The sequence below is a fragment of the Cricetulus griseus genome, chromosome 2 (genome assembly GCF_003668045.3).
Source record: "Cricetulus griseus strain 17A/GY chromosome 2, alternate assembly CriGri-PICRH-1.0, whole genome shotgun sequence".
Lineage (NCBI taxonomy): Eukaryota > Metazoa > Chordata > Mammalia > Rodentia > Cricetidae > Cricetulus > Cricetulus griseus.
The window spans coordinates 138379105-138405493 of record NC_048595.1 but is presented as its reverse complement, the minus strand read 5'-3'; the positions used below and the strand labels follow the sequence as shown (position 1 = coordinate 138405493).

Below are 26389 nucleotides of genomic sequence, written 5' to 3'. Positions count from 1 at the left end.
ACTATAATGGATGGTCCCACACCCATGCAAACTGGGGCAGCACTAATTAGACCCAATGGGTTATAAAAAAGAAGAAAACCCGGGCAAAGGCCAAGTCTTCTGAGTGACTGGATGTACCGACTGCAGACCAAGCCTTCAAGACAGGAGTTTCTTGGGGAAGGGTGTGCATAGAGCCGGAGAGGCTTCCCAGTCCAATTATAACATACATATGAAAGTATGTCATACATCATACCAACCTTTAGATTAATCTTGAGGTTGGTAATGGGGATTAGTTAAATGAATCCCTGTGGTGGTAAGACTGAAAATGTCCCCCAAAGGTTCAGATGTTTGAATACAGGCCCCCCAACCCCCATTGATAGAGTTGTTAGACAGCTTAGGAGGTGTGGTCTCACTGGAGGAAGTATGTCACTGCGGGAGGGTTTTGAGTCTTGAAAGCCTGGTTCCATTCCAAGTGTGTTCTCTCTGTTTCATGCTTGTGGTTCAAGATGTGTGCCCTCAGCCTCTTGTTCCTGCCTTTGCTTCAGTATCATGTACCCTAACTCTCTGCAACTACAAGCCCAAATAAGCTCTTTCTTCAGTAAGTTGCCTTAGTCATGGTGTTTTACCACAGCCAACAGACAGGTAGCTGACACCATTCCATGTATAACGAGTATACTAAAAATGAAGCTATACGTTGCTTTTCATTCTTTTTTTCCTTTTGAAAAGAATTTGTTTTTATTTATGCATGTGGGCTTGCTTGGCTGTGTGTGCACTGTGGGTGTGCAGGTGTCCGATGAAGCCAGAAAAAAGCACTGGATCTTCTACAGCTGCATTCAAAGCAGCTGTGCGCTGCCTGATGCAGGTGCTTGGAACAGAACCCAGGGCTCCTCTGCAAGAGCAGTGAGTGTTCTAACCATAGAGTCACCTCTCCAGCCCTGTACACTGTTTCAAATTACATGTTATTTATTGTGTGGGACTGAGCAGGTGGTCAGGGTGGACAGCCAGTGCCTTCAAACTGAGCCACTTCATAAGCTCCATAGGCTGCCACCTCCTCAGGGAATTCCTGATCTGCCCTGTTTGACTCTACAGGTCATTCTGTTCTGTCCTCCACCCTGATGCTCAGTGCCTCAGAAGGCTGGCTCCTTACACAGAATCAATGAGCTCCTGTCCATGAGTTTCTGGTTGGATGTGGCCAACGGGAGGCAATGGGAGGAGACAGAGAGCAGAGGCAGGAGGCAGGAGGAAATCGTGATTCCCCTGGCTCCCATTTTGGCAGGCCACAGCTGTGTGTGGTTACAATTCTCTTCCGACGTTGCCATTCCTGCCAGGTGATCACTCCACCAGCTGAGATTCTAGAGTTCTGGTTATTCCTAGGTTCTGATAGGCCCTCTGATTACCTGCTTCTTCATGCTGCCACGTTAGTGGGGATGGGCTTGCCTGACTATTAGAACCGGGGTTGTCCCACCATCCCTGTTCACTGCCCTAGCCCTATCTGTACTTTTGTTAGGATACTTGAGTGTGCCATGGGCCCTCTGCCAGAACTTGAACTATTAAAAGGGAATACAGGTTATAAAAGAACATGAATAATGATTTGGGAGAAGAGAGGAAGTGATTATGTGATGTTTTTAGCTATTTGTAAGTTTTTTTAAAACAATAAGAGTTTACAAATTAAAAACAAATACTGGGCCTTTAATCCCAGCATTTAGGAGGCCAGCCTACTCTATAAAGGGAGTTCAAGGACAGCCAAGGCTATGTAGAGACCATCTCAAAAAACCAACCAACCAACACATACAAACAAAAAATGGGAAGTTTACATTTTTATGTTAATTTCTAAATTTTAAAAATTATTCTGTTTTTTAGTTTTTGTTGTTATGTTTGTTTTCCCTGGTGCTGAGTCCCAGGGCCCTGAGTGTGTTAGGTAAGCAATCTATAGTGAGATCCATAGCTACCTATTTTTAACTTTATGTATTTAAATTATTTATTACATTTTTAACTTTTAATTATTTATTGTCTGGTCATTCTGCCACACATCTTTAATTCCAGTGCTCAGAAGGCAGAGGTAGATGGATTTCTGTGGATTTGAAGCCAGGATGGTCTCTACACAGCAAGTTCCAGGACAGTCAGGACTACACAGTGAGATCCTGCCTCAGAAAAACAAAACAAAACCAAACAAACAAAAACCTGACCTGACTAATGCTGCTTACCTAAATTTGGAGAAAAACAAACATGATGGAAGGATTACCTCAGCTTCAATGGACTTGAGCAGCTAGCTTTGCTCTATACCAGCCAAGGGTGTGCTCCCCTCAAGGCCAAAGCCACTTAATGGTAGTTTATTTCCTTTCAAGGTCCCCTCAATATATCCAGCTGAAATCAACCCTCTGTCCACAAACAGACTGCTTGCTGTTATGCTGGAGCAAAAGCAAGCCACAGGAGGAGGAGAACACTAAAAAATAGCTAAATAAACAACGCCCAAATTGCTGCACGGTCCAAGCTGTCTGGAGGAAGCCAAACCAAGCAAAGCTGCTGGCCAAGCCACGGTGGCCAAGTGTGAACGGTCCATCTGTGCTCAACCTTGGCCTCTCCTCAGGGCTCCAACAGATGTGCTGCCCGCAAATGCACGGGGCAACAGCTGAAAATTCACCCCTGGTGGAAAGCACTTTTGCTGAACATCAAAGTCAATGTCAGCTGAGTTGAAGTCTCACAAAAGGCCCTCTTCACAAAGAGCAGCTGAAGGATGGAGAAGGGCAGAGAGAAGCCCCTGTTAGCTGTAACTGCCACCTCCTTGCCTCATCTAATATTACAATGCCCCCGAGAGAGCCTGGCACTCCAGATCACTGCAAACTCAGAATTTTAAAAATGCCCTACATGAGACGTTTAGACTTTCCTGGCAAGCTCTTTGGATTACCTGCTTGGTGCTGCGTGTTGTAAAGAAATTCTAGAGATATTTTACCTGTGCAAGAAGACTAAGTACCCTGGGCAACATTTGACCTCAGCTCTCAGTCTTTTTTTTTTTTTCCTATTTATTTTTCTTTTTGAGTTAGTATTTTGCTGTGTAGTCCAGACTGGCCTTGAAGTTGAGATCCTCCTGCCTTAGGCTCCTGAGTGTTGGGACTATAAAGGCCTGGGCCACCACTCCTGACCCACAATCCTAATTTTGTTCTCCAAGACAAGGTTTCACTACGTAGAGCTGCCTGTTCTGGTAGACAAGGCTGGCCTCAAACTCAGAGATCTAGCTGCCTCTGCCCCTCTGACCCCCTGTCCCCCATGCTGTGATTAAAGGCATGGGCCATTACACCTGACCACAATCTTATTTTAAAATGGTTTCACACCTGGGCTAAATGGAGTGCATTCCATTTTCCTAATAAAATCTAGACTGATATCCAGGACCGACAGGACGGTTGCCAGTGGTAGCGCTCCTTCCCTGGGATAGGAACATGGCTTGATTTTGAAGTATGGTTGGACATGCTTAGGAATGAATGCATTGGACTAAAGCCAACAGTCTAGAAGTTTCATGAACACCACCATAGCACTGTAGCCTTTGCAGTGTCATATTGGCTTCTCTGATGCACAGGAGACTCCCAGGGACGTATCTCATTATTCAATATGGGGATGTGGGGTGTATATAAGTATGTGTGTGTGTACTTCTACGGAGGAAGGACACTTTATGTCTTCATTTCTGAATTGTGGATCAGATCTCTGAGCACAGGACGGCAGGTAAGTGTGCAGCACCACACATCCTTCTCAGCTTATCTCAAGGACTCCTTCAGGGTCAGGAGTTCCACTGAGAGGGTTCCAGCTATATTTTTAACTGAGACAGCAGCCTTATACACATGAGCTTATGTTTATGGGCTCTTCTCTTTTATTCATGAGTAGATTAAATGAAATTAGTAGGTATAGGATGTTAGTTCAAAGTAATGATGAATTCAAATACGCCAAGCACAGATGTGTGGTTTGTTGCCGAGGCAGTGATGAGTGTTTCAAAAGGTGTGGCTCAGTTAGTAGTGCTTGCCTAGCACGTGCAAGGCCTTGGGCTCATCCCCAGCATGTATAATGGGCACATCAGTACACACCTGTAACCCTACCACTTCAGTCAGCCAGGTCATCCTTGGCTACATAAGACTAGCTTGGCCTTGAAGTGAGACTGTCTTAAAGACAACAAAACAATCAAGGTCTCTGCAAGTGTACCAGAATGTATTGTTTGTGGCTTCTTTCCCCACAGCGTGATGACTTTGACACTAACCCACTGTCCTGTGTATTGGCGGCTTTTCTTCTTTTTTTGGTAGTGTGGTGTTCTGCTATGTGAATATGCCATCATTTCCTTTTCCATGTGCCTGCTGGCGGGCATTTGTGTTGTTTCCGGTTTGGGGTGATAATGAATAAAGCTGCAATGAACATTTGTCTATAAGTCTTTTTGTGGACATGTGTTTTCTAATCTCTTAGGTAAATACATATGCAACAGTAGAGTTGCTGGGTCATATGGTTAGTATATATTTAACTTTGTAAGAAACTGCCAAACTGTTTTTCAAAGTAGTTACACCATTTTGCATTTCCACTGGCAGTGAGTGTGCGTTCCTGTTGCCAGGGCTTGGTACTTTGTATGCACACTACATGTCTCCACTTTCCCTCGGTTCTACCATGGCCAGCACTGTAGCAGCAGAAAAGCACTGATGGTGGCCTGTCTGGGGTAGAGGTAAACATGCTGCCCGACTGTCACAGTGGCCTTGGTCAGCTAGGGTAGTGGTAACATGGGGAAAGACATCAATCAAAGTCACAGAATTGTGTATCAAAGGTGAACTCACATTATTTTGTGAAGTCTATACTTAATCCATGGATTTTGGAAGGAAGCATCATCCTTGGGGTCACTTGTTCACTCCTAGGTGAGGCTGAATGCTTCTCACATGTGGAAAGGTCAGGACGACAGTAGATGATGTCTGAGGTCCTTGGAGCTCTAGTGCTCTTGCTAAAGACCACTCAGCTGGCCAGTCCAGCATCCTGTTAGCTCAGATCTCTTATATGTACTTGGTCCTCTCCTGGGATAATCAGCTGGGCTAATCCTGGTGATCCGTGCATTCCAGTGGAACACCCACGCTGACCCTGCCCCCACCCTCCCTTAGTGTCCTCATGGGGACTTTTGAGCAGTGCTCGTTACAGCGACCTCATTGCTCCTAGTAAGTAGATGGGAATGAATTCTGCACAGAGATGGGCACCATACTCATGTGTGAGGGCTTTGTGGATTTGTTTGCTTTGGTCAGGGGCATCACTCACAACAAAGGCACCTGTTGCTTTTTTGTTCTGAAAGATAAAAAATGCAGAGTGCAACAAGTGCTTAACTTGTAGCGTAAGACCACAAGGCTGTCAGAATGCCTGTGTTAGCGCAGAGCTTCTCCCTGCACCTAGGGAAAACTGTTTGTGGTCATGACACCTATGAAGCAAATGAAAGGGATGGAAGCCAGAATCTGTGTCTCTGAGGTGCTGCTGCTGGTCCAGAATATGGAGTCCTGCATCAGGTTTCCTGGTGTGCTCCTAACTTCTGCCAGGAGCTACTCTCCCTCACTGCACTGCTGGGTTTCTCAATCAACCCCAAAGGTGCACGGGGTGAGTGAGGGCCGCACAGTTACCCCGAGCCACTTGGCACTGGCTCTTACAGGATCAGGGTTGAGGCCACGTGCTCTCTTCTCTCCATACCCAGGGCTCTCAAGCTCCCCACCCACTCAATACCCAAGGGTGAAACCACCGCCTGGTACTAGTGGCTGCATTTTTGTTGCTCTTCTCATCTTTTCACATACTCAGCACAGTAGCCCATCAATGTGTACCTCCAGAGGTGACACCCCAACTTCAGAATGCACATTCTAGATCTGATGGAACCACGAATCTGGCATTTTCCTTACTAATCGGCACTTTAAGTTTTGCAGGAGGCCTTGTGGAACTGACAGCTAATTCTTAGCCTTCTACAGAATTGGATTTCTCCTGAGAACACCAGAGTTACTTTGGGTTATTGCATCACCTTGTGGTCATGACAGGAACTGCACCTTCTCAAAGCCCCAGTCACATTCTGTACAAGTTGGAGGCTCCCTGAAACCAGAAGGAAAAGCCCGATAGAATGAGCCCTCACAAAGCTGGCCAGCTGACTTGGAGCCAGGACAGCCTGGTGCCTCTCTCACACTTTCATTGCTGTGGCTGAGGAACGGATGTCCCATGCAGGGAAAGGCCATGTAGTGTTTGTCTAGTGGTGTCTGGCCATACTGCCCATATGTCATTCTCCTCTGTGGGCTGTGTGGGATCAGTGGATTCTCCAGCTCATTGTGCCTCAAGCACATCCTCTTTATTATGCCTGCTAAGCTCACTGTACTTCTGCCTCAGTATAAGCAGCATAACCTTGGGCAATACACACAATTCAATGAGCTGCCTCTGCAAAACGGGAATGAGGTTGTATCGGAGACTTGGAGTATGATTCTAGGAAATGCTGCAGTTAACTTCGACTATACATGCAAATATAGTGATTATCAGAAAATACGTCTCATTAAGAGATAATACTTGTCTATGCAATGCAACTCACACTTCAAACTACTTTACATAAATGGATCCACAAGAGTTAGCAGTGAGTGCTGCTTCTGCTGTGTTTGTAGCTCATGCGAGGTACGTTAAAACAGTTCCACGTTCCATTACATGGGATCACATTTAACAACTTCACAACTGTCCTTCAAGAGGTGTGGCAGACACACTAGCAGTCTTACAAGCAGGCAAGGTGATGGCTGGAGACACAAAGTGGCTTTCCTAGGTTCTTGGAGCAGTAGTGCCAAGGCTGGAATGTGGCTCATTTGACTTGGGCACAGCACCTGGATTTTGCACCATGCATCACAATATCGCTTGTTAATATAGACCAGGTGCTTCCAAACTTTGTGAAAGACAGGCCATAATAAGCAATGTGCTCTTCAGCATACACTTACATGTAAGTACACAGCTGAGAACCTGAGAGGATGATGCCAACCGTGCATCCAGCATATTCTCTCCTGTCTTGTTAAAGAGTGTTGCTCATCTTCATTAGATTGACTCACAGTCTACTTGTCAATCAAAACTCCTGTGTTGGGAGAATCTTGTCCAGAAATTTCTCAAATAACTCCACTGGATATGTGACCAATGCAAAGACTGGGGTTCAAGTGGACACTAAGAGTCTAAGAGAATAGGTAGGGAAATAAGATGAACTTAGGAAGCTCCATGAGCAAGAATGGATGTGCTCAAGCAAAGTAAGTATTTCTTCAGTTTGATAACCTGGACACTTGGCAGTCAGTCCTTATTCCCAGTAACTATATATTTGAACTTAGCAGGGGGACAGGTTGCTGAAGCACAGAGCATGACTCGTCATCCTCAATATGTTTTCTGGTCGTACACAGATAAGCTATTTCCATTGTCTCAGATGGCACTGCTGAGCTTGGTTATCAATGCACACACCTGGAGTTCCCATCCTATGGGCAAATTCTGAGATTTCTTTGGTGTCCAAGAGGTATATTTCTTGGAGCCCATTCCCTGAATGCATGGAAGGCATGTCACCATTTTGTTGATGATGGAACAGCTTTTTTAAAATTTTTTTTTTTTCAGACAGGGTTTCTCTGTGTATTCCCTGACTATCCTAGAACTAGCTCTGTAGACCAGGCTGGCCTTGAACTCACACAGATCCGACTGCCTCTGCCTTCCAAGTGCTGGGTTTAAAGGTATGCACCACCGCTGCTGGCAAGAACAGCCCATTTTTGTAGAAGCCATTTTGCCTAGCCATTCAGAAAGGGTATGAGAGACTGTGACAGATAAAGTGGCATTGCAAAAAGTTAAATTAATTCTGTAGAGACCTTTTGAAACATGCTTTGAAGCAGAAAAGAACTGAATGACAGTGCTTGCATCCTGCAACAACATTTGAAGACAGCTTTTGTCTCTCAAAACCAGTCTAGCCTTTTCACACATCAGCCTCTGCCCACCCGGCTCATAACCTTTGAGTGAAGCAGCTGTCCCTGCATCCAGGAGGTTCAGAATTTTGCCTGATGGTGCTCAATAAATACCAGTTCACCAAGTAAACAAGAAGATGGATAGCAGTGGACCTGTTTTCTTGCTATTTTTTATTACTTAAAGTCACTTTGAGAACAAGAGGCCATGTCAGTAAAACATCAGTGACTATCAGTTCCCTCATCACAGGGGAAGACTGAGCCTGGAGGAAGAAAACACCAAGAAAGAATAAGCATAATTCTAAATGACCCATTCATGTCTACCATCTAGTGTTTTGTGAAGGAAGCCTGTGCCCTTTAAATAAGTGTTACTTATTTGCACTTGGATGGGTGTGAGCATGCCATGGTGGAGGTCAGAGGGCAACCTGGGTGTCAGCCCTTGCCCCTCCCCTGCATCGTGTTTGAGACATCAGGGTCTTTTGTTTACTGCTGTCTATGCCAAAATAGCTGGTCTGTGAGGTTTTGGAGGTTCTCCTGTCTCCATTTCCCCTCTTGCTGTCAGAGCACTGGGATTATGGATGTACACGGCTGTGTCCATCTTCACATTAGTCCTGAAGACCTGAGCTCTGATCCACATGCTTGGACAGCAAACACTTTACCCACTTTGTAATGAGGCTTTCCCCCTTTCCCATCAATGACTCAACTGTTTGCTAATTTTGCTGAAGTGTGTAGACGGTCTACCTGAGCCAGACTGACACAGCCTAACCATGAGGTAAGAACATGACTTTGGTTCTATACCACATTATAAATGTATTTGTGACAGGTCTTCATTAATACTTTGAAAGCACTGGAGGGAGTCTTTTCTCTAAGATGTTGTCACCACACTGTCCACACTGATGAATCAGGGCTGCTTGCTCAGATACCCTGGGAATGGCAGGCTAAACAAGAGTTCAGCTCCAGGCAGCTGTCAATCATGTCTGCAGCTACCCATGGATTCAAGTACTAGCTCTCCTTGACTCATCAAGTGAGTCCCAGGGTCTTGTGGAATGACCTTGCATCTTGAGGACACTTGCTCCAGGAAAGACAGGATGCGTCAGAAGGGCCCTCTTCTCTGAGGAAAGATGGTCCTATTTCTTGGGGCACACCCAGCGAGTACTATCGTGCTACTCAACACTGCACCCTTTGAGTGATGCTGAGGGAGGAAGAGAGGGTATTGGACCATTGCCTCTTCTTTGCTTTCCTCTCTGAACACATTCAGGGGAAGATGAGGTTGCAATTAGCCTTCAAGGCCTCCATTTGTTTTGTCACCTGTATGACAAATTTATCTGTATGACAGAATGATGACACCTGTATACAATTTTAAAACCAGCATATAATGTCATGGTTCCACATAATTTTCAAACAATGCTAAAATGTTCTCTAGGTTTTAGTAGCAGTGTTGCTGTATCTATGAAATAAACACTACTTCCATAAAGCAGACGGTGAAGGGTCACCGAGAAGGGCTCAGTGGGTAAAAGGCACTGGCTACCAAATCTGAGTTCAATCCCCAGAACTCACATGGCAGAAGGGGAGAACCAACTTCCTCAAGTTTCGGTCTAACCTCTACATGCACACTCAAACACACACGACATAAGCAAATAAATGCTAAAAAAAATTCCCAACCCTGAAAATGATGATGATAAAGATTCCTAAGGAGAATTTAAAGACTATGAGTTTGGATGGTGGTTCTGGTGGATTCCGGGCCCAATTAATAAAAATGTCCCAGAACCTCAATTTCTATATAGCACCACTGTGAGGACCAAAGAGCTGTAGAGTCAGTTACATTTTTGTTCAGTAAACATAATGATCAGAATGGAAGCATACACATTTATGTGTCAACTTTTATGGATTTAGTTATGTAAAAATGAACAAACCCTTTTGGGCTGACTGAAGCAGGAAAAAAGAAAAAAATACTGACTATAGTTTAAGGGCATTTAGCCACAGGTGGTCTCAGTCCAACACTTCAGCTTCCAACAAGGTAAGGCTGTTTGACAATGTATTCCACAGGATGGAACATGAATACTGATGGGGCACGACCATGGATTCCAGTCATTTTTTGTCTTTAGTCAGGGAGACGGCAATGTCAGAGACCATTAAGACAGAACATGGAATGGGGGTGGGGTAGGGTTGGGGTGGGCTGCTCATTCTCATGAGTGATTAAGCACTGGTACCGTGGGTGCAGAACACGGTGCACAACCCACCTTTCTCTTCCTGGGAATGGGCTCGTCGAAGAGCAGGTTGCTGGCTTCTGCCTCGTCGATGCCATCATCAGGTGGTGCAGGGCTCCGGAAGGGCTTGAAGCTGTCAGCGGACAATGGCGGTGAAGGTGTGGACGGGTTGGACTGGTCGCTGGGAGCACTCCAGCTCCAGTAGCCACTGCTGCTACTGCTGGATGGTGCACCCTCCTTCCAGGACCCGCTGAGACCCTCTGTGAGCACAGGGGACAGCAAGTGAGGGCCTCTGGGGAAGGAGTCTGGGTTCTGTTCTCACCCATGTTGCAAGCAGTAACCCACAATCACCCACCCAAGTCACATGGCAGTTTCTAAGCAGTTGCTTTAACTACAACGCAACAAGGCTGTCTGGGCTCTCTGATGTGTGTGTTTTATTGCACAGCACTCCTGCCTCAGGGTTGGTGGCAATTAAATGGAAACAAGAAAATAATGGTTATTTCTTGTTCACCAACTGTGGGGCCTCTGGGTTTGCCAGCTGCAGTGCTTCTGTGTGTGAAACTGCCTGCGGTATCCCCCTGGCCACCAAGCTGCCTGCCCCGGTTCCAATTCTCCCTTTTTACAAAAAAGGCATTACTCATGTGACTATGGATCTTGGGGTGTATGCCTAAGAAATTAGATTAAGATTTAAGACTCTTTCAGAAATGGTAATCTTTAGATAGATATCTAAAGCAACTTCCTACTGCTGATTAAAACAAATAATGTCTAACATTCTGACTGATCTTATATTCTTAAACTTAATTTTCAAAGTTAGTGTATAAAATAAAGGGTTTCATAATGGCATTTCCATACATCTGTGTCATTCATTATACCTCGTTCTAATTCTTCCCCTTCCTTCTGGCCTCTCCTGCGTTCACACTGTGGGTTCCAGTTCCGCCTACTTAATGGCGCTCATCTGTAGTTTTAAGCATGGTTACATCTGTCACTCAAAGTAAAGAGTACCCCCATTTGACAGTGGCACAGGAAGTTCATTTACTTGCTCTCTCACTAGTAAGTGACCCCTGACAGCTGAGGCCAGGACCTGGGCCTCTAGTGGCCCTTGGTCCTCCAGAGCGTGCAGGCCCTCTGCTGTGGGTATCCTCTATCTCTGTGGTTGAATTGGATCACATCAGAATTTACTGGCCATACCTACTGATGGATTGGTGCTCAATTCAACTGTAGTAAGTCTGATGAAGAGATTTCTTCCTACAGTGTCCGAGAGGGGAGCTTTTAGTCACTATAGAATTTACTCTTATCTTCCAAGATTCCCAACTCAACTAGCATTTATATAAATTCTACTTTCTTTCTAGATAATCCTCTTCCATATTTATGTGCATTGTGAATATATTAAAGCTCTAATTATAAGGGGGGTAGTAAATCCCAAAATTCTTCTTTTAAAAAATACTATTAATGTCTTTGTAATTACTAATGAAGCAAAGATTATTAGTAGATAAATATTCATAGAGAAATCACTACCCTTACCTAGTTATAGATTTCCAGCAAATTCCTCAAATACATCACACAAAAAGTTTAGTAAAAGTCATCAAGTTTTAAACCGATGTAGAAGTTGCTCATTTTATGAAGGTAAGACTCTGGTAGAATTAAGTGGTCTATTTTGCATGCATGCACCTTACTGAGCATCACAAAGCCAGTTTAGTATTTCCTCCCCTGCACTGCTGAGAGATGGATGCTCTCAGCAGACTGCGGTGACCTCCTATGACAAGAGAGCTTATGCAGCAGCAGAGCAATCCTCCAGCGGCACTTCCTCACATACTCTACCATAGACTGATATACCAAAATCAAGTTTACAGTGCTCATGTGTGTCACAGTACGTCTGAAGAACTGAAATGCTTCTGAGAACTAGCTACTGTCAACGGTGTGTTTGCTTACCAGTTTGCTAATACTCTTTCACTCTTTAGCCAGGGAGTCTAGCTAATACAGAGACAGCCTTTCAGGAACATGAGGATGGAGTCATCAAGTTTCCTGGGCTACAGCATTTCCTTATCTTAAGCCAGTACCAGCCAAATATGCAGCTGGGCCCAGCTGGGCTCTTCTTGCAAAGCTGCCTCCCAACAGAGAGATGCTTTTCAGTCACAGAAAAGAATCACAACAGGTTCTCCAAACTCACTGATACAGCATAATTTCTGGAGAACTATGGCTTTATTCCCCTATAAACTAATGGCTTCATTATTATAAATTGCTTCCCTTACTTAAAAATTTGCTTCATTTTGCAAAATACACCAGACATCAAATTCAGTAGCTTTTAAAAATTTATTTTATTTGTTTATCTGTTTATTTATTTTGAGGCAAGGTTTCTCTGTACCTCTGTGGGCCACACTGGACTCATTAATTCACAGAGATCCATCTGCTTTTGCCTCTTTGGTGCCGAGATAAAGGCATTTGCCACAACACCTTGCTAAGTAGTTTTTTTTTTTTTTTAAACCACAAATGAACATTGACATAATCTATTGCTGTGCTAACAGAAGTGTGTATTGAAATATGAAAAGGTTTATTTTAATTTTAACCTTTAAATACAAAGGAACAGTAGAAATGATCTCAATTAAAAAAAGAATCATATAGTAAAAATGATTAATATAAAAACATCCCTTTCCCCCCCCAGTTTTGCCCCCAGCAATGCTTCCTAGCTGAGAAAGGTAATCTGGGTATCCACTTGCCAAGAGGCTCCCAAAAGCTAGGCCACCAAACAAGAATGGTCACTTCATCTCAATGCATGTGCTTATGTGTCTATATAAGTTCATCTATGTATACATCTATATTTAAAAACACATACATACACACATACACATATGTATGCAGCCTGGTATCCTAGTCCTAACTTTGCACTGTCTGGGTGGATTACTTTAGCAGCTCTTTCACAGTCTCAGAAGAAGGACTTGTAGCCAGGCCTACATGACCTATCACAACAAAGCTCCTACTATCCTCTGTCCAAATTCACCTCCCAGTGTCTGCTTTCCCAATTTATCATAAAGATTAAATGGAGCAATATCACACCACATTAGGAAGGCAGATCTGGAATCAGGAAAACAGGAACTAGAAATGTAGTTCTACCATTTGTATGTCAATTAATGCACACATGCCTTGGTTTACTTACCTGTAAAATGGGGATAATAGTATCTCATACATTTGTTGGTAGAAATACAACGAGATAAAGTAAGCAGAATAGTTAAGTCACTGCTCAGCGAATATGCTAGCTATTAATGAGGCAATGGCTGACAGGCTTTCCCCCCCCCCCCCGAAAGAGACTGTGTACTCTCTCTGAGTATGGACAATATTTATATTCTGGAGATACATTCAAATCATCTAGGTGGTTTCTGATATATACTGAAGTTGTGAATAGAGTAAATAATTCCCTTTGGTAACAAAGTATGGGATAATGTTTTTACAAACTACTGGCTCTTCAGTGAGTTTACCGATCTAGCTACCTCTCGATAAAGAGGAAATTATGCTGGGAAAACAAGTTCATCAGACTACTCTCTATTTGCCTGGGGAAAAGGAACATAAGTGCTGAACAGATGTATTCTGGGAAGGTAGCAAACAAGTGACAGAACTCAGTATATGTGAGCTGCCTAGGTGAGTTCATGAGAATGTTGGGGTCTGAGGAAGAGGAGGAGGAGAAAGGGGAGGAAGCTGATGATGGCCCCCAGGGTCTCTGTTCCCCTGATTCTAAACTACTTTTCCCTCTGGAGGAAGGGGATCCCTAGGAGAGGCCTTACTCTTGGTGCTAATGGGCACTTTCCCAAAGACCATACCCTAGGCTTACCATTAGGTCGCACAGGAGGGCTTCGGACCAGAGGGCTAGTTGACAAGCTGGTTAGTACCATTGCTGCAGTCACCTTGTCCATGTCCAGTTCCTCTGAAGATTTCCTGTAAAACAGGAAGAAGTTATGTCTGTCTGTGCTTACTCTATCCATGGCCAAGCAAGGTATTACAGGCTGCCACATTGACTTTCCCATGTGTCCTCAGGAAAACCCAACATTCTGCTAGCTATTTTATACTCAAGAGACCAAGTGACCCAATCAAAGCCATATATACCAGGAAGAAAGGGGTACCTTCCATGTTCGTCCAACAACTATTACTGAGTGTGTGACAATAAGCCAGGCAGATACTGCTGCAGGCACTGGTGATGCATAATAAAAAACAAACAAATCAATAGGAATAAAAGAATCCCTGATAGTGCCAAGTGCTATGAAGTGTATTAGCAGTGGACATAACAGTGCCTAAGCGTCTCTGAGAAGGGACTTCTGAGGTGATGTTTAGTTGAGGAGGACTCAGTGCTGGGGGTAGAGAGAAGTAGGTCTCTTCGGCAGTGGCAGCCTGAGGAACATTAGACGAGTTCTCCAAAGAGAGGAGAGGCGCAGAGCTGTTTCCTCTGGGCCCTGTGCCAGTGGAATGTTTCGCCTTTATTCTATGTGGAGCTGAGAGTCACCAAGCACTTTCAACAGGCCCATGGACATAATACTGTTAGCACTTTTGAAACAACAGCCGAGCTGGCATCGAAAGGCAGAACAGAAAAGAGGGGGCTGTGAGATGACTGACAGAAGTGCAGATGAAAGAAATTGGTGCCTGGGGCAGTGGCTGGTGACTCCGTGGAGGTTGTTAGGTAGAACGGTGGTATCTGGATGGCTCCAGTAACAGCTTGAATATTCCCAAGAGCTTCCCCTGAGATGAGAGCAACTAGACAAGAAAAGCTTTCAGGGTATTTAAACTTGAGGGTTCCTCTCACCCTATCTCTCTCTCTCTCTGTGCATGTGTACATGTGTGTGTTTGTGCGTATGTCTGTGTGGGTGGGAGGGAGGTGGAGGCGCTGTGTATACATGTAGAGGCCCCAGATTGAGGTGGGGTGTCTTCCTGTACTTCTCTTCAACCTTATTCACTGAGGTGGTACTGCTAGCCAGCCTGCTCAGGGGATCTCCCATCTACACCTTCTGAGGCTGGGATCACAAGTGAATACCTGACATTTAGTTGGGTTTCTGGGGATCTGAACTCTCATGCTTTCACCATTAAGCAATCTCCTCAGGCCTCAACCTTTGGTTTTCATTTTATTCCCCACATCCTACTCAAGGAAGAATGGGGCATGGGGACAGCTATGGTAATCACAGAGTGAGGCAAAAAGATTGCTCTGGCCTAATTCTGGCCAGTCAAGCATGAATCTGTAAGGCAACCACTATGGCGACTTGAGTCAGCTTGTGTGAGTTTATTTCCACAGAGAAGTCACAAGCGAGAGGCAAAAATTTATGTAGAACATTGACACAAAGTAAATGACACTACCTCCCGGGAGATGAACATTTTCCAATTAGGGAACAGTTGAAGAAGCACAACAGAGGATTAATAAGCCATATCTGCAGATGGATTGTCACTTTGACAAATGTGGCTTTCCTTTACAGGTGTGCTGCAGGATTTGTAAAAGCAGTGAACTCTAGACCTCAAACCCTCACAGCACTGCTTCACAATTGAGTGGAAAAGAAATTCTTCCATTGGAGAAAAGCCAAACAGTTCTAACAGTTCTTTATTTGTGGGGGGTAGGCACTGCCTGAGATGGTGATCTCATCCTCTTGATGGCATTTAGAATCACCATGGCAACAAATCTCCAGGCTTGTCTGTGGGGAACTTACTAGATTAGGTGACCTGAGGTAGAGGACCTATCTTAAATGTGGGCTGCAGCATCCTATGGCTTGGAGGCCGGACTTAATCAAAAGGAGAGCACTAGCTGCGCACAACCATTTATCACTGTTGGCTTCTGACTTCAGATACAAGGAGACGAGCTGCTTCAAGCCCCTGCCCTCGGCTGGCTTCCTGGCAGTGATGGGCTGTGCTCTCAAACTGTGAGCCAAAACAAGCCCTACCTTAGGTTGCTTTTGTCAGGTATTTTGCCATAGCAACAAGACAGGTGGCTAATACACTGCTCAGTTAATTTCACTATGATGTTACCGAAAATCAGTTTAACTTTCTGATACCCAACTTGATACTAAGTTATTCCAAGTTTATTGTTTCAATCCAAGGTACCAGAGGATACCATATAATTCTTCTCCCATATAATTCTTCTCCAAATTCCCAAACTGTTCCATCGAAAGGTTAATTATTTGTTAACCTTCACTGTCAGTTTGACTGGGTTCCACATTCCCTATGACACACATTTCTGGGCATGTCTGTGAGACTGTTTCCAGAAGATTAACTGAGGGAAAGTACACCCTGAGTGCAGGTGGTACCATCCCAGACTTATAGTGTAGGAATCCTACACTATAAGAAGGAGAAAGAGCTGAGTGGCCACATTCATCTTGCTCCCCATGGTGAGCACAATGTGACCAAACAAAATTTTCCTGCAATGATAGATGGTACCTCAAAAGGATAGTCTGGAGGTCTTGACTGGGTTAGTTTTCATTGCCAGTTGAAGAATTAAAAGGCAGGAAAAAACCGAAGCACAAAACGTAGCAACAGAAAAATCTCAAAACTGTAGTCAGAACTAGCAGCTAAGAACAGGGGGAGGAAACGCGCATGCAGCATACACACAGAGAAAAAGGCCCGCTGTGAGGCAGAGGGGAGGACTCAGGGTGCCAAAAAATCTGGTCTTTTCTCCAGGCCTGGGGTTTTAAAGCCTCTGAAGACACTTCTTCCCTACTTTAGGGTTGGTCAGTGTGTAGACAGTAGGATGGCTGACTGGTACTCTACTGTTGTGTGACATGTTTTCAACGGGCCTTGAACTTGTTGAGTCAGTCCATCAGCAGGGGACTGCTGGGAAGAGATAAAGGCTGCCAGGCTTTTGTCTTTGGTCAGGAGGCTGAGGAAGAAGGTGGCCATCTTGGAAATCTGCCACCTTTCTGCCTACCAGGGAGTCTAGTACTGGTCTCTTCAATCTGTGAGACAAAATGAACTTTTGATTGGCTTCTGTCAGGTAACTGATGACAGCAATGACAAAACACTCAACTAATACATTGTCATTAACAAAAGTTCCAAAACCAGGCTAAGAAGAGCAGGCAGTCAGTACACAGGAATGAGAAGGTGCCATGACTTTCCCCAAATTTCTAACAGGACTTAGATATCCTTCTATATCCATCTGCATTTCAAAGACCGCCCCCCCTCTCCGAATTCTCTTTGTATCATTTTTAAAGGTTCTGTTTTGTTTAACACATAAGGCAAACTTTTTTATTTTTGAGGTCTAGCTAATAATTAAAAAACTGGTTTAATGGCTCTGATGGAAAGCCATGGAGATATCAAGCTATCTGTGAGTTGGAAGCTTCTTCCATGCTGGCTAGCCTCCAGAGCGTGGGAGGGTTCTAGAGAAGCCACCAGGAGAACTGTCAACATCTCATTCATCTTTGGACACTGCATGCTACACTACTGCTGGCCAGGTAGGATGTTCCTGTAAGTACAGTACTGGAAGGTCTTATGAGGGCAACCAACCACTTTCTGTCAGAACTGGGATCCTCTCTGCAGGAAGGAACTGACAACTGCAGGAAGGATACTGTACCCCTGGCTATAAGCCTGTGGCTGGGGAGGCCAGAGGCACTATGGGCAAGTGGCAGCTGCTGCTTCTGAGTGACTATGCTGATGTCCCCAGTGCTCCTGCCAGCTTTGCTCAGAACAGCCTCTTTCTGGGGTGGACAGAGGAACTGCAGAGACATAACCAGTGCAAGGGCTGGAAATAAGTGACCACTGAATGATCCCGTCACAAATGGGACATCTCTTATCACTCCTGCCAAAGCTCAGAGAACACTGTGGAAAGAGAGGACAAGAAGGATGTAGGAGTTGGAGGATGGGTGAGGTGTTGTGGGATGCTGTAATTAAAAGCAGCTATGAGAACCTACATTAGACCCCCTTAAAAAATGGAAGGGGTGTGGCTAATGAGGTCCACCCCACCCTAAGGATCTGCTGACCGGTGGCTGGAAGAAGCAGACTTTCTTCCTAGTATGAAGCCACTTATGCCCCTTAGACATCCCCAATGACCGGCTCACCTGAATAAACAAACACACAAGTCATATTTAAATAAGACACTAAAGTGAAGTGGGAAGAAAGACCAAGGAAAGGGGGATGGAGAAGGGAATGCAGTATAAACATGATCAAAATACATTATATACATACATCAAAGTATCACAATGAAACCGATATTCCATATAACTAATAAATGCTAATAAAACAATAAACAAAACACAAAAAGCTGGTTTATGTGGATTTTAAAATGAGAAACAATAGTGACACATCACTATAAACTATGTATTTATTTTACATAGCCCAAACTACCAGTACTTTTCAAAGAAATTACTGATTGTCATAAAACAGATTTCCAATGAAGAATAAAAAGAATACAAATTAGTGTAAGAGAACATTTTTAATGTTTGTTTAGTTTTTGCATTTCTTTTTGAGAGAGAGTCTCACTATTTTTCCTAGCCAGCTTGAAACTTACTGTACAGATCATCTGGCCTTGAACATTGCAGAAATCCTCCTGCTTCTGCCTCCAGAGTGTAGGGATCAGGGAAGTGTGCTGCCACCTCCAGCCAGTCAGAATGTTTATTGGATTACCTTTAGGTTTTCCATTAGCACTGGAGGTCACTGCCACCAACAGAATCAAAGGAATATATTAGCCCACAATCACTTCACCCAGACGTCTTAGGAAGAATTCGGATCAAGCTATCAGATGCTATAGCCTTGTTCTGAGTGGTGTTTTTGTTTTTATCTTTGTTAATTTCTTTTGATACAGTACTATCTAATTACTGATTAATTAGTGCTGTAGATTCAAATCCTTATAATTAACACTAAGAGATGATACACGAAGTAGAATCTGTGCACTTGGAAAAACTGCTGTAAAGCCTTCTGGTAGATTTGGAGTAGCTGGGAGGGGACGTTGGGGGCTATGATGGCTGTCCTCTCTTAATGTGAAACTGGATTTACTATATTGCAAGCCACACCAATCCCACATTTACTAAAGACAGAGACCTCATTAAAAATTAGTCTCTCAGCCGGGCGTTGGTGGCGCATGCATTCGGGAGGCAGAGGCAGGCGGATCTCTGTGAGTTCGAGGCCAGCCTGGTCTCCAGAGCGAGTGCCAGGATAGGCTCCAAAGATACACAGAGAAACCCTGTCTCGAAAAATCGAAAAACCAAAAATCAACAACAAAAAAATTAGTCTCTCTTCTACACTTGAGTTTTACTGAACTTAGTAATACTTAGGATTATGATTAAAGGGATAGGAACCTTCATTGCCATTTTATATGCCACCCCAAACTGGTGTTGAGCTGGCTTCCACTGGTGAACAGGACTTCAAAAAGGTGAGTCACAGCTGAGAAAGGACAGCAGGGACATCCTGACTTGCCTAGGAGGTCCATGGTGAGGTGCTGGGAAATGGGAGGGGCAGAGCCTGGGTCAGTACACGGGGCTGTGTGATCTCTTGTATTCTTGCAAGCCAAGAGAATCCATGGACATACAAGAATATGGGGGAGGGAGAGAGAGTGGGAAGAGATCAGTATTTCAGAAACAGAAAAAAAGAAACACATGGAAAGGCAAGATTCTAAAGACAGGATGCTCAGTTGAATGAGGCTTCCACACTGAGGCTCTGTGGATTTTCCTGGATTCTAGCAAAGCCAGACTCTGGACCTCTGTGGAAGAGGTAGCAAAGTAGCAGGGAAGCAAAGAGCAGAGCATGGTTCTGCAACAAGTTAGCAGATGGCTCTGAGTCAGCCTGTCTCACTACCCCCGTGGCCCTGCATAAACTCTCAACTGTTTTTTCATCTAGACAAGGAGTATAAATCAATCTTCTGAGAGGGTTAAATGAGAAAATGTACATTGCCTCCGAGTTCCTGCCCAAGTCCAAGTTCACCAGCTGGCACTGACATTCCAATCCATGAATACACCCCTGACGTGTCCCTAGGAAAGGGGATGGCAGCAGACTTCTCTCACTCCTTACTCAAACCCAGCAAATAGCAGCTGTCCTCTGTCTTTCCCATTCTCTGATGTTCTCCCTCCGTGTGTGTGTGTGTGTGTGTGTGTGTGTGTGTGTGTGTGTGATGAATGACAAAACTGCACAGCTGTGGGCTCCTTACTAGGACCACAAATTGGTGCTGTGACTAAGATACAACTTAACACACCAGGAGTCTCCACATATAGCCAATTTGTAGCAAGCCCAGGAAGATTTTGTGCGAAAGAGTCCATGCTATCCATACTCTAGGGGTGCTGTGTGCTGGAGGCTGCACCAGATTAGAGATTACTGTCTCCAGGTAAAACAACAGCCCGCCCCTGAGCTCTAGCCTAGTGGAGAAGCAGACCTTAATCTCTGTCTCTCTCTCCCCTTTTTCCTCCCCCGCCCCACCCCTCCGGCTCTGGCAATAGCAGAAGGAAGGTCTACCCACCAGAAGGAAGGTCATGTGAGGGCCTGTCTGGGTGAATGGGGAGAAAGATGCTGAGATTGAAGCCAGCCTGGGTGCTACCAGCCTCAGGAAGGACGGGTTTTTGGGTAGTGGGTGAGAGCAAGGCTGCTGTTGGAGGGCAGACTGAGCTTAGTGTGCTGTGCAGCCTGGAATGGCTTCCATCTTCTGTGAGGGCTTTCTTCCTTATCATCAAGGCTCTAAGAGGCACCAATGGTTCTCAATGGGGTGCAGTAGGGACAGGTTGAGAAAGACTCAAGAGCTATCAGATTTGTCTATTGGAAAGCTCCCTCAGGCGGCCTGTGGAAAATGATTTCCTGGGGCTTAACAACAGGTCTATGGCAACAGGCTGACAGATGATGTCATCTGTGACTTGAAGGGGAGATGAGGGTAGTGTGGGAAATCTCAGTGAACATAGGTCTTGGTCCGGGTTCTCACACACAGCTGCCCACAGCAGGTGGGCCCTGAGCAGTCAGCTGTGGCAGGGCTTACATGCTTAGCCACCTGTTTCTGCCTTTTCTATTTTGGAGCTGCGTCCTGTCTTGGATCTCTCTGTTTGGAGGATGTCAACCAACACTGTCACCCCTGGCCACCTCCATCAGCCACAGGGAGGCATTACACACAAGGGAGTCATGAACACCGTTTAACTACAATCAAACCACTGTAGTAAGAACTGGAAATAAAGATGGATATTACCTTTCTTAAATTAGTGCAAATCTAGTTCCCTGGCAACTACTAAAATCTGCTGTCTAGACCAAAATCATTGCTTTCAGGGTTGGGCTCAAACCCAGGGCCCTGCACACGAGGGGAGAATTCAGCTGCTTCAGAGTCTCATGACTGTCTGGAAACAAGGTCTAGAAATGAAATCTCTTTTGGAGATGTGCAACACCCACTCTCAGCCTTGAAATCCAAGAAGGTTTTACTAAGAGTTTAAGAAAAGAGATTTGGTAACTATTCATGTGATTTGGCACACACACACACACACACACACACACACACACACACACACACACACACACACACACACACACACACACACACACACACACCTTTTTCTATAGGAATCCTGTAAGAAAAGTAATTGATGTTGCAGTAGTTTGAGTAAGACTGGACCTCATAAACTCATATATTTGAATGCTTAGTCTTCAGGGAGTAGTACTTCTTGAGAAGGATTAGGAGGTGTGGTGTTGTTGGAGAAAGTGTGCCACTGGGGGTGGGCTTTGAGGTTTCAAAAACTCAAGCCAAGCCCTGTGCTGCTTTCTCTTCCTGCTGCCTGTGGATCCAGATGCAGAACTCCCAGCTACTTCTCCAGCACATGTCTGCCTGCACACTACATCCTGTCATCATGATGATGATGGACTAAACCTCTGGAACTGTAAGCAAGCCCCAATTAAATGCTTTCCTTTATAAGAGTTGCCACGGTGACAATGTCTTCTCAAAGCAATAGAACAGTGACAATGATAGATGTTAACACCTCTAATTTAGGTACTGTTTACCTTGTTTTTTTTTTTTTTTTTTTCTGATATAGGGTCTCTCATTGGGCTTGGAAGAAGTTGCTAATTAGACTAGAATGGATAGCCAGGGAGCCCCAGAGATCTGCCTCCCCAGCACTGGGATTATAAATGCTTGCCAACACGCCTGGCTTTTTACATGAATGCTGGGAAATCATATTTCACAATTCCATTGCAAGCACTTTACCAACTTAGCCATCTTCCCATCCATACATTTGGCTGCTGAATCTTTTAAAATAAAGGGCAAACTTAAAAGAGCATTTTGTGGTCTCAATCAAACCACAGAAAAATTAAACACATCTCAACAAGGCAACATCAACTAAGACTTCTGAAAGCACCTGTGTTGAAGATCAATTTTAAAACATTTCTAATGTATGATGAACTGATACTTTTATTAAATACAGGAAAATAATGGCCCCTGGAAATCACTGCAAATTTCTAAACCATTGGAAGATGGCAGGGTCCAAGATATGGTGGTTGGAGATGAACACAGAGGAGCAAAGGTAAAGGATGCTGAAACAACACCAATGGCAGAGTGTGTATTCAACAGTCACTGGATTCATCCAAGTGGTAACAGGATTGAGGGCAGGACACTGAGGTCTTTGACAAAGGGAGTAGAACCAGGATGTCAGCAAGGAAGGAAAGAGATGGAAGGAGTTTCAAAGTAGTAAGTTTATCCAAGAGCACAGGAGCAATAACAACAATTGCACGCACATGCATGTGTGTGTGTGTGTGTGTGTGTGACACACACACACACACACACACACACACACAGAGAGAGAGAGAGAGAGAGAGAGAGAGAGAGAGAGAGAGAAAGGGGGAGAGAGAGAGAGAGAGAGGATACTACAAGCACAAATTTCCCAAAATAATGGAGCAATGGATTAACAGCCATGGGGACAGAGAATTGCCTTCTTGTGAGTCCCTCCTGCTTTAGGATGGAGTTTAAAGCCTCACATGACAGACCCTGGTTCTCTGTGACCCGAGTCTTTCAGTTCCAGCCCATTTCCCTGAAAGTGCAGTGCATGATCCTTTCCCAATGCTTGGCATTCCTCCCCAAGTAGCCAGGCTCCCCTATCGAGACCTTGACTCCAGCTCTGCCCTCTGCTGGGAACTAGTTCCCCTCTTTTGACTGCTCCTACTATCCTCAGTACTCAGCTCAGGATGACTATTAGAAACTTCCTCTACCAGCTGCTAGGCGCTGTGCCAGTGTCCTCACTCTGCATACTGAATACTTGTCGATCCCTGCCCTGTACAGGCCAGGGCTCACTCAATCTCTCTACTCTTGACATCCCAAAACAAAACAAAACCAAACCTTGCTTAGGTAAGTTCTTCATAAAGATTCCAGGAACACTGCTAGTGACAGCTGCTGAGGGGTGACAGGAAGAGAGACCAAAACATCTAAAAAGCTCCTGTGGTTATCCACTCTTACATTGTGTTGTTGGACTTGGTTATTTCTTCATGTCCTCTTGTGGAAAGCAAAGATGGTTTTTAGCTTTTAAACAGATAATCCCTGTAAGTATTTTTTTACAGGCCAGATAGATAGATAGATAGATAGATAGATAGATAGATAGATAGATAGACCAAATGAGTATGAGAAATGCTAGCTCATCTAGGCAAAATAGTTTTTTCTCCAATGTCTGTGATAATTCCTCTCTATTCACAAAGCCTTATATGGACCCATCGAAGAGCTATAGAATGTCAGAACAACATTAAATCCTGTCTCAACTCCTCCTGAAAACAATTCTGTGTGCTTAGCTGGACTTGATGTGAGCGAGCAGGCTCACAGAGCACAGCTCAGAGAAGTGCCTCCACCATCCCTCAGAGGCTCTTTCCCTTTGTAGGGCTGAAGCTTTGGGCTGCAACTCACATGGTCTTCCAGGAGTCACAGGCAGTCTTAAACTGTGTTCTTGGTGAACATGTGATCACAACCTGGGACTGCTGTTGCTGGATATTTGATTGTTCTGTGAAAACGAGACTGTGTTAATAAAAACAACCTTGGATCAGGGGAGGAGCCAGCAACTAGTTGACAGGAATTAGCCATAGAGAATACAGAGAAGCCAGGAAGATGGACAGAGAAACACACAGAAAGGAGTAGAAAGGGACTTAAGAGATTTGCAGTCTTTTTGGTTTGGGACAGCTGGAGAGACGCTTGCTCTCTTGTTGGGTCTCCAGCTAAAAAGAGAGGTCAACTGGTTGCTTCTTGACCTCTCTGAGATAGCAGGTTTTCATCCCAGCATCTGACTCCCAAGTCTTTACTGGTAAATAGAATGGTGGAGATTTAGTTAAAACTACATTTGGTGGCAGCGGCAGAGTCAGTGCTGGTGGGACCTGAAATCCCACCCTGTGGTAGGGTGCTGACTCTGGGGCTGTGGCACAGTAGAAGGTAGTTAAAATATCCATAGATTCAGGTGCAGCCAACTAAGTCGATGGAAGAACAATAGGCTGCCACTTTCACATCATGTGATGAAAAAAGAAGACCAGAGAGAATGTGACAAATTGCTGAATTTCTTTTGATAGCATGTACTTTGTCAGTCTCAGTGTGCATGTTTCTGTGTCTATGTGGGTTAGGGTCATGTGTTTTGCTGTGCTTGCATCTGGGTCATATCCATGTGTGTCTGGGTCCTGTGTGTTACTTGTGTGTGTGTGTCTGTGTGTCTGTGTGCATGTCTGTGTGAGTTGGTGTCCTGTGTGGTTCTGTGCTGAGTATCTGTGTGCATATATGTGTTTGAATCCTGTATGTACGTGAGTCTGTGCTTCTATCTCTGTTGTACTGGAACATGAATGTCTCTGGATATGTCTCCTAGGAGCAGCCAGAATTTTCCTTCCTAGCTCTTTGGGATAAAGTACTTGTAGTGTCTCTCCATCCCATTGAGGATGTACCTGCTATCCTCTAAAGTCCATGCAAGGCAACCACTCTCTCCAGGAACCTCTTGGCTGGGCTGCCTCTGGCCAGGCTGCTGTCTGTTTGGGCTGTCAGCCAGCTGTCCCACTGTACTATCTTGACAGCAGGGCCTGCATTCATACAGGGACAGTAGGGTCCACTCCAACAGGAAGGCAGAACCCTGTGTCACTCAGGAAATCTGAACTTAGCAGTCTACTCAACAATGTCCCAGTTTTCCTTGAGGAGAAAACTGCCATCAAAACTGTATCTCTCACTCATGGTCATGGTAGGTCATCCTTGATATACTGTGGGGCTCATTACGTTATTGCCTGCAGGCCTCAAATCCATTTATGTCCCGCCAATTAAAGAGCTGCTAGCCACAGTTTATGGTGAGAAGTATTTTATGTAGGAAGTTGGAGAAAACAAGTCCAGTGAAAGGTTTGCCAACATGAAAACTGGATAAAGTCACTGTCCACAAGACAAAAAACAAGCAACAACAACAAAACTCAACTAGATATAGAAAGATGTTATTTCCTATTTCTGCTGCCTCTCCTACCTGTAACAATAACTACTCAGCAGGCAATAACTGACCATGGCTCTATGCCATTTATCTTTCTATCTATTGAAAGAGAGGAGTCCAATCATCTTTGCTAACCAAGCAACCCCCATAAACCTTCCACCTAAGAGGCAATTCTGCAGCCTTGGCTGCCCAGGTGTCAAGAAGGGACTGGGGATGCACTCCAAGGCTGAGGCCCTGCCTTTCAGAGTGACCACTTGACTTGGACAGAAAATGGCAGGCCTGGGATGGGAGTTGATGCTACATGCCCATGGTGTCCATACCTGATGCTGTCAAGAGGGTGGGGGTGGGGGTTGGTAAGTGATGTGCTGGAATCAATCCCTCCTAAGGCACCTAACTTTCATGTCTGGCTTCAAAAAGGAAATAATACAATCTTTAAAAATGTGTCTTCTTTGCAGTCATAGACAGTATTTATTTTAAATCAAGGATGCTAGACTTTTATACATACTACTTTAAATTGCCAGTGTGTTGATGCCACAGCCATGTTCTATTAAGAAAAGGACTTTAGGACTTTTTTTTTTTTTTTTTTTTTTAAAGGAAACTCAGCCAATTGGTTCAAGTAGTGACCCAATGGGATTTTCAGATACCACACTGGTGTTCTTTCTCTGGCTTTGTTTCTGTCTTTTTTTTTTTTTTTTCTTATCTTGGGATGGAATCTCACTATGTCCAAGGCTGGCTTGAACACTATGTAGACCAGTTTGGTTATGAACTTTAGTCTTCCTGCTTCTGCCTCCTGAGTACTAGAATTAAAGGAACATATCATCACACCTTGCCTGTGATTTTGTTTTCAACTGGAGGCATACACAAAATTTTCTGTGACTGAAATAGTCACGTGAACTAAAATGCAATTCATTTCAGATTATATATTTAACTTTTGTATTCAATTAAAATT

At 44.5% G+C, this 26389-nt stretch overlaps 1 protein-coding gene across 1 annotated transcript in view; it reads right to left on the bottom strand.

The window, feature by feature from the left end:
- Znf704 (zinc finger protein 704) overlaps positions 1–26389 on the bottom strand; it is a 174869-nt gene that overhangs the window by 18087 nt on the left and 130393 nt on the right. Inside the window, exons 3-4 of the mRNA XM_027398773.2 lie at positions 13938–14041; positions 10151–10377 (exon numbers count right to left, since the gene is read on the bottom strand). Of these exons, the coding sequence (XP_027254574.1) occupies positions 10151–10377; positions 13938–14041 (331 nt within the window). The remainder of the gene's footprint in view (positions 1–10150; positions 10378–13937; positions 14042–26389) is intronic.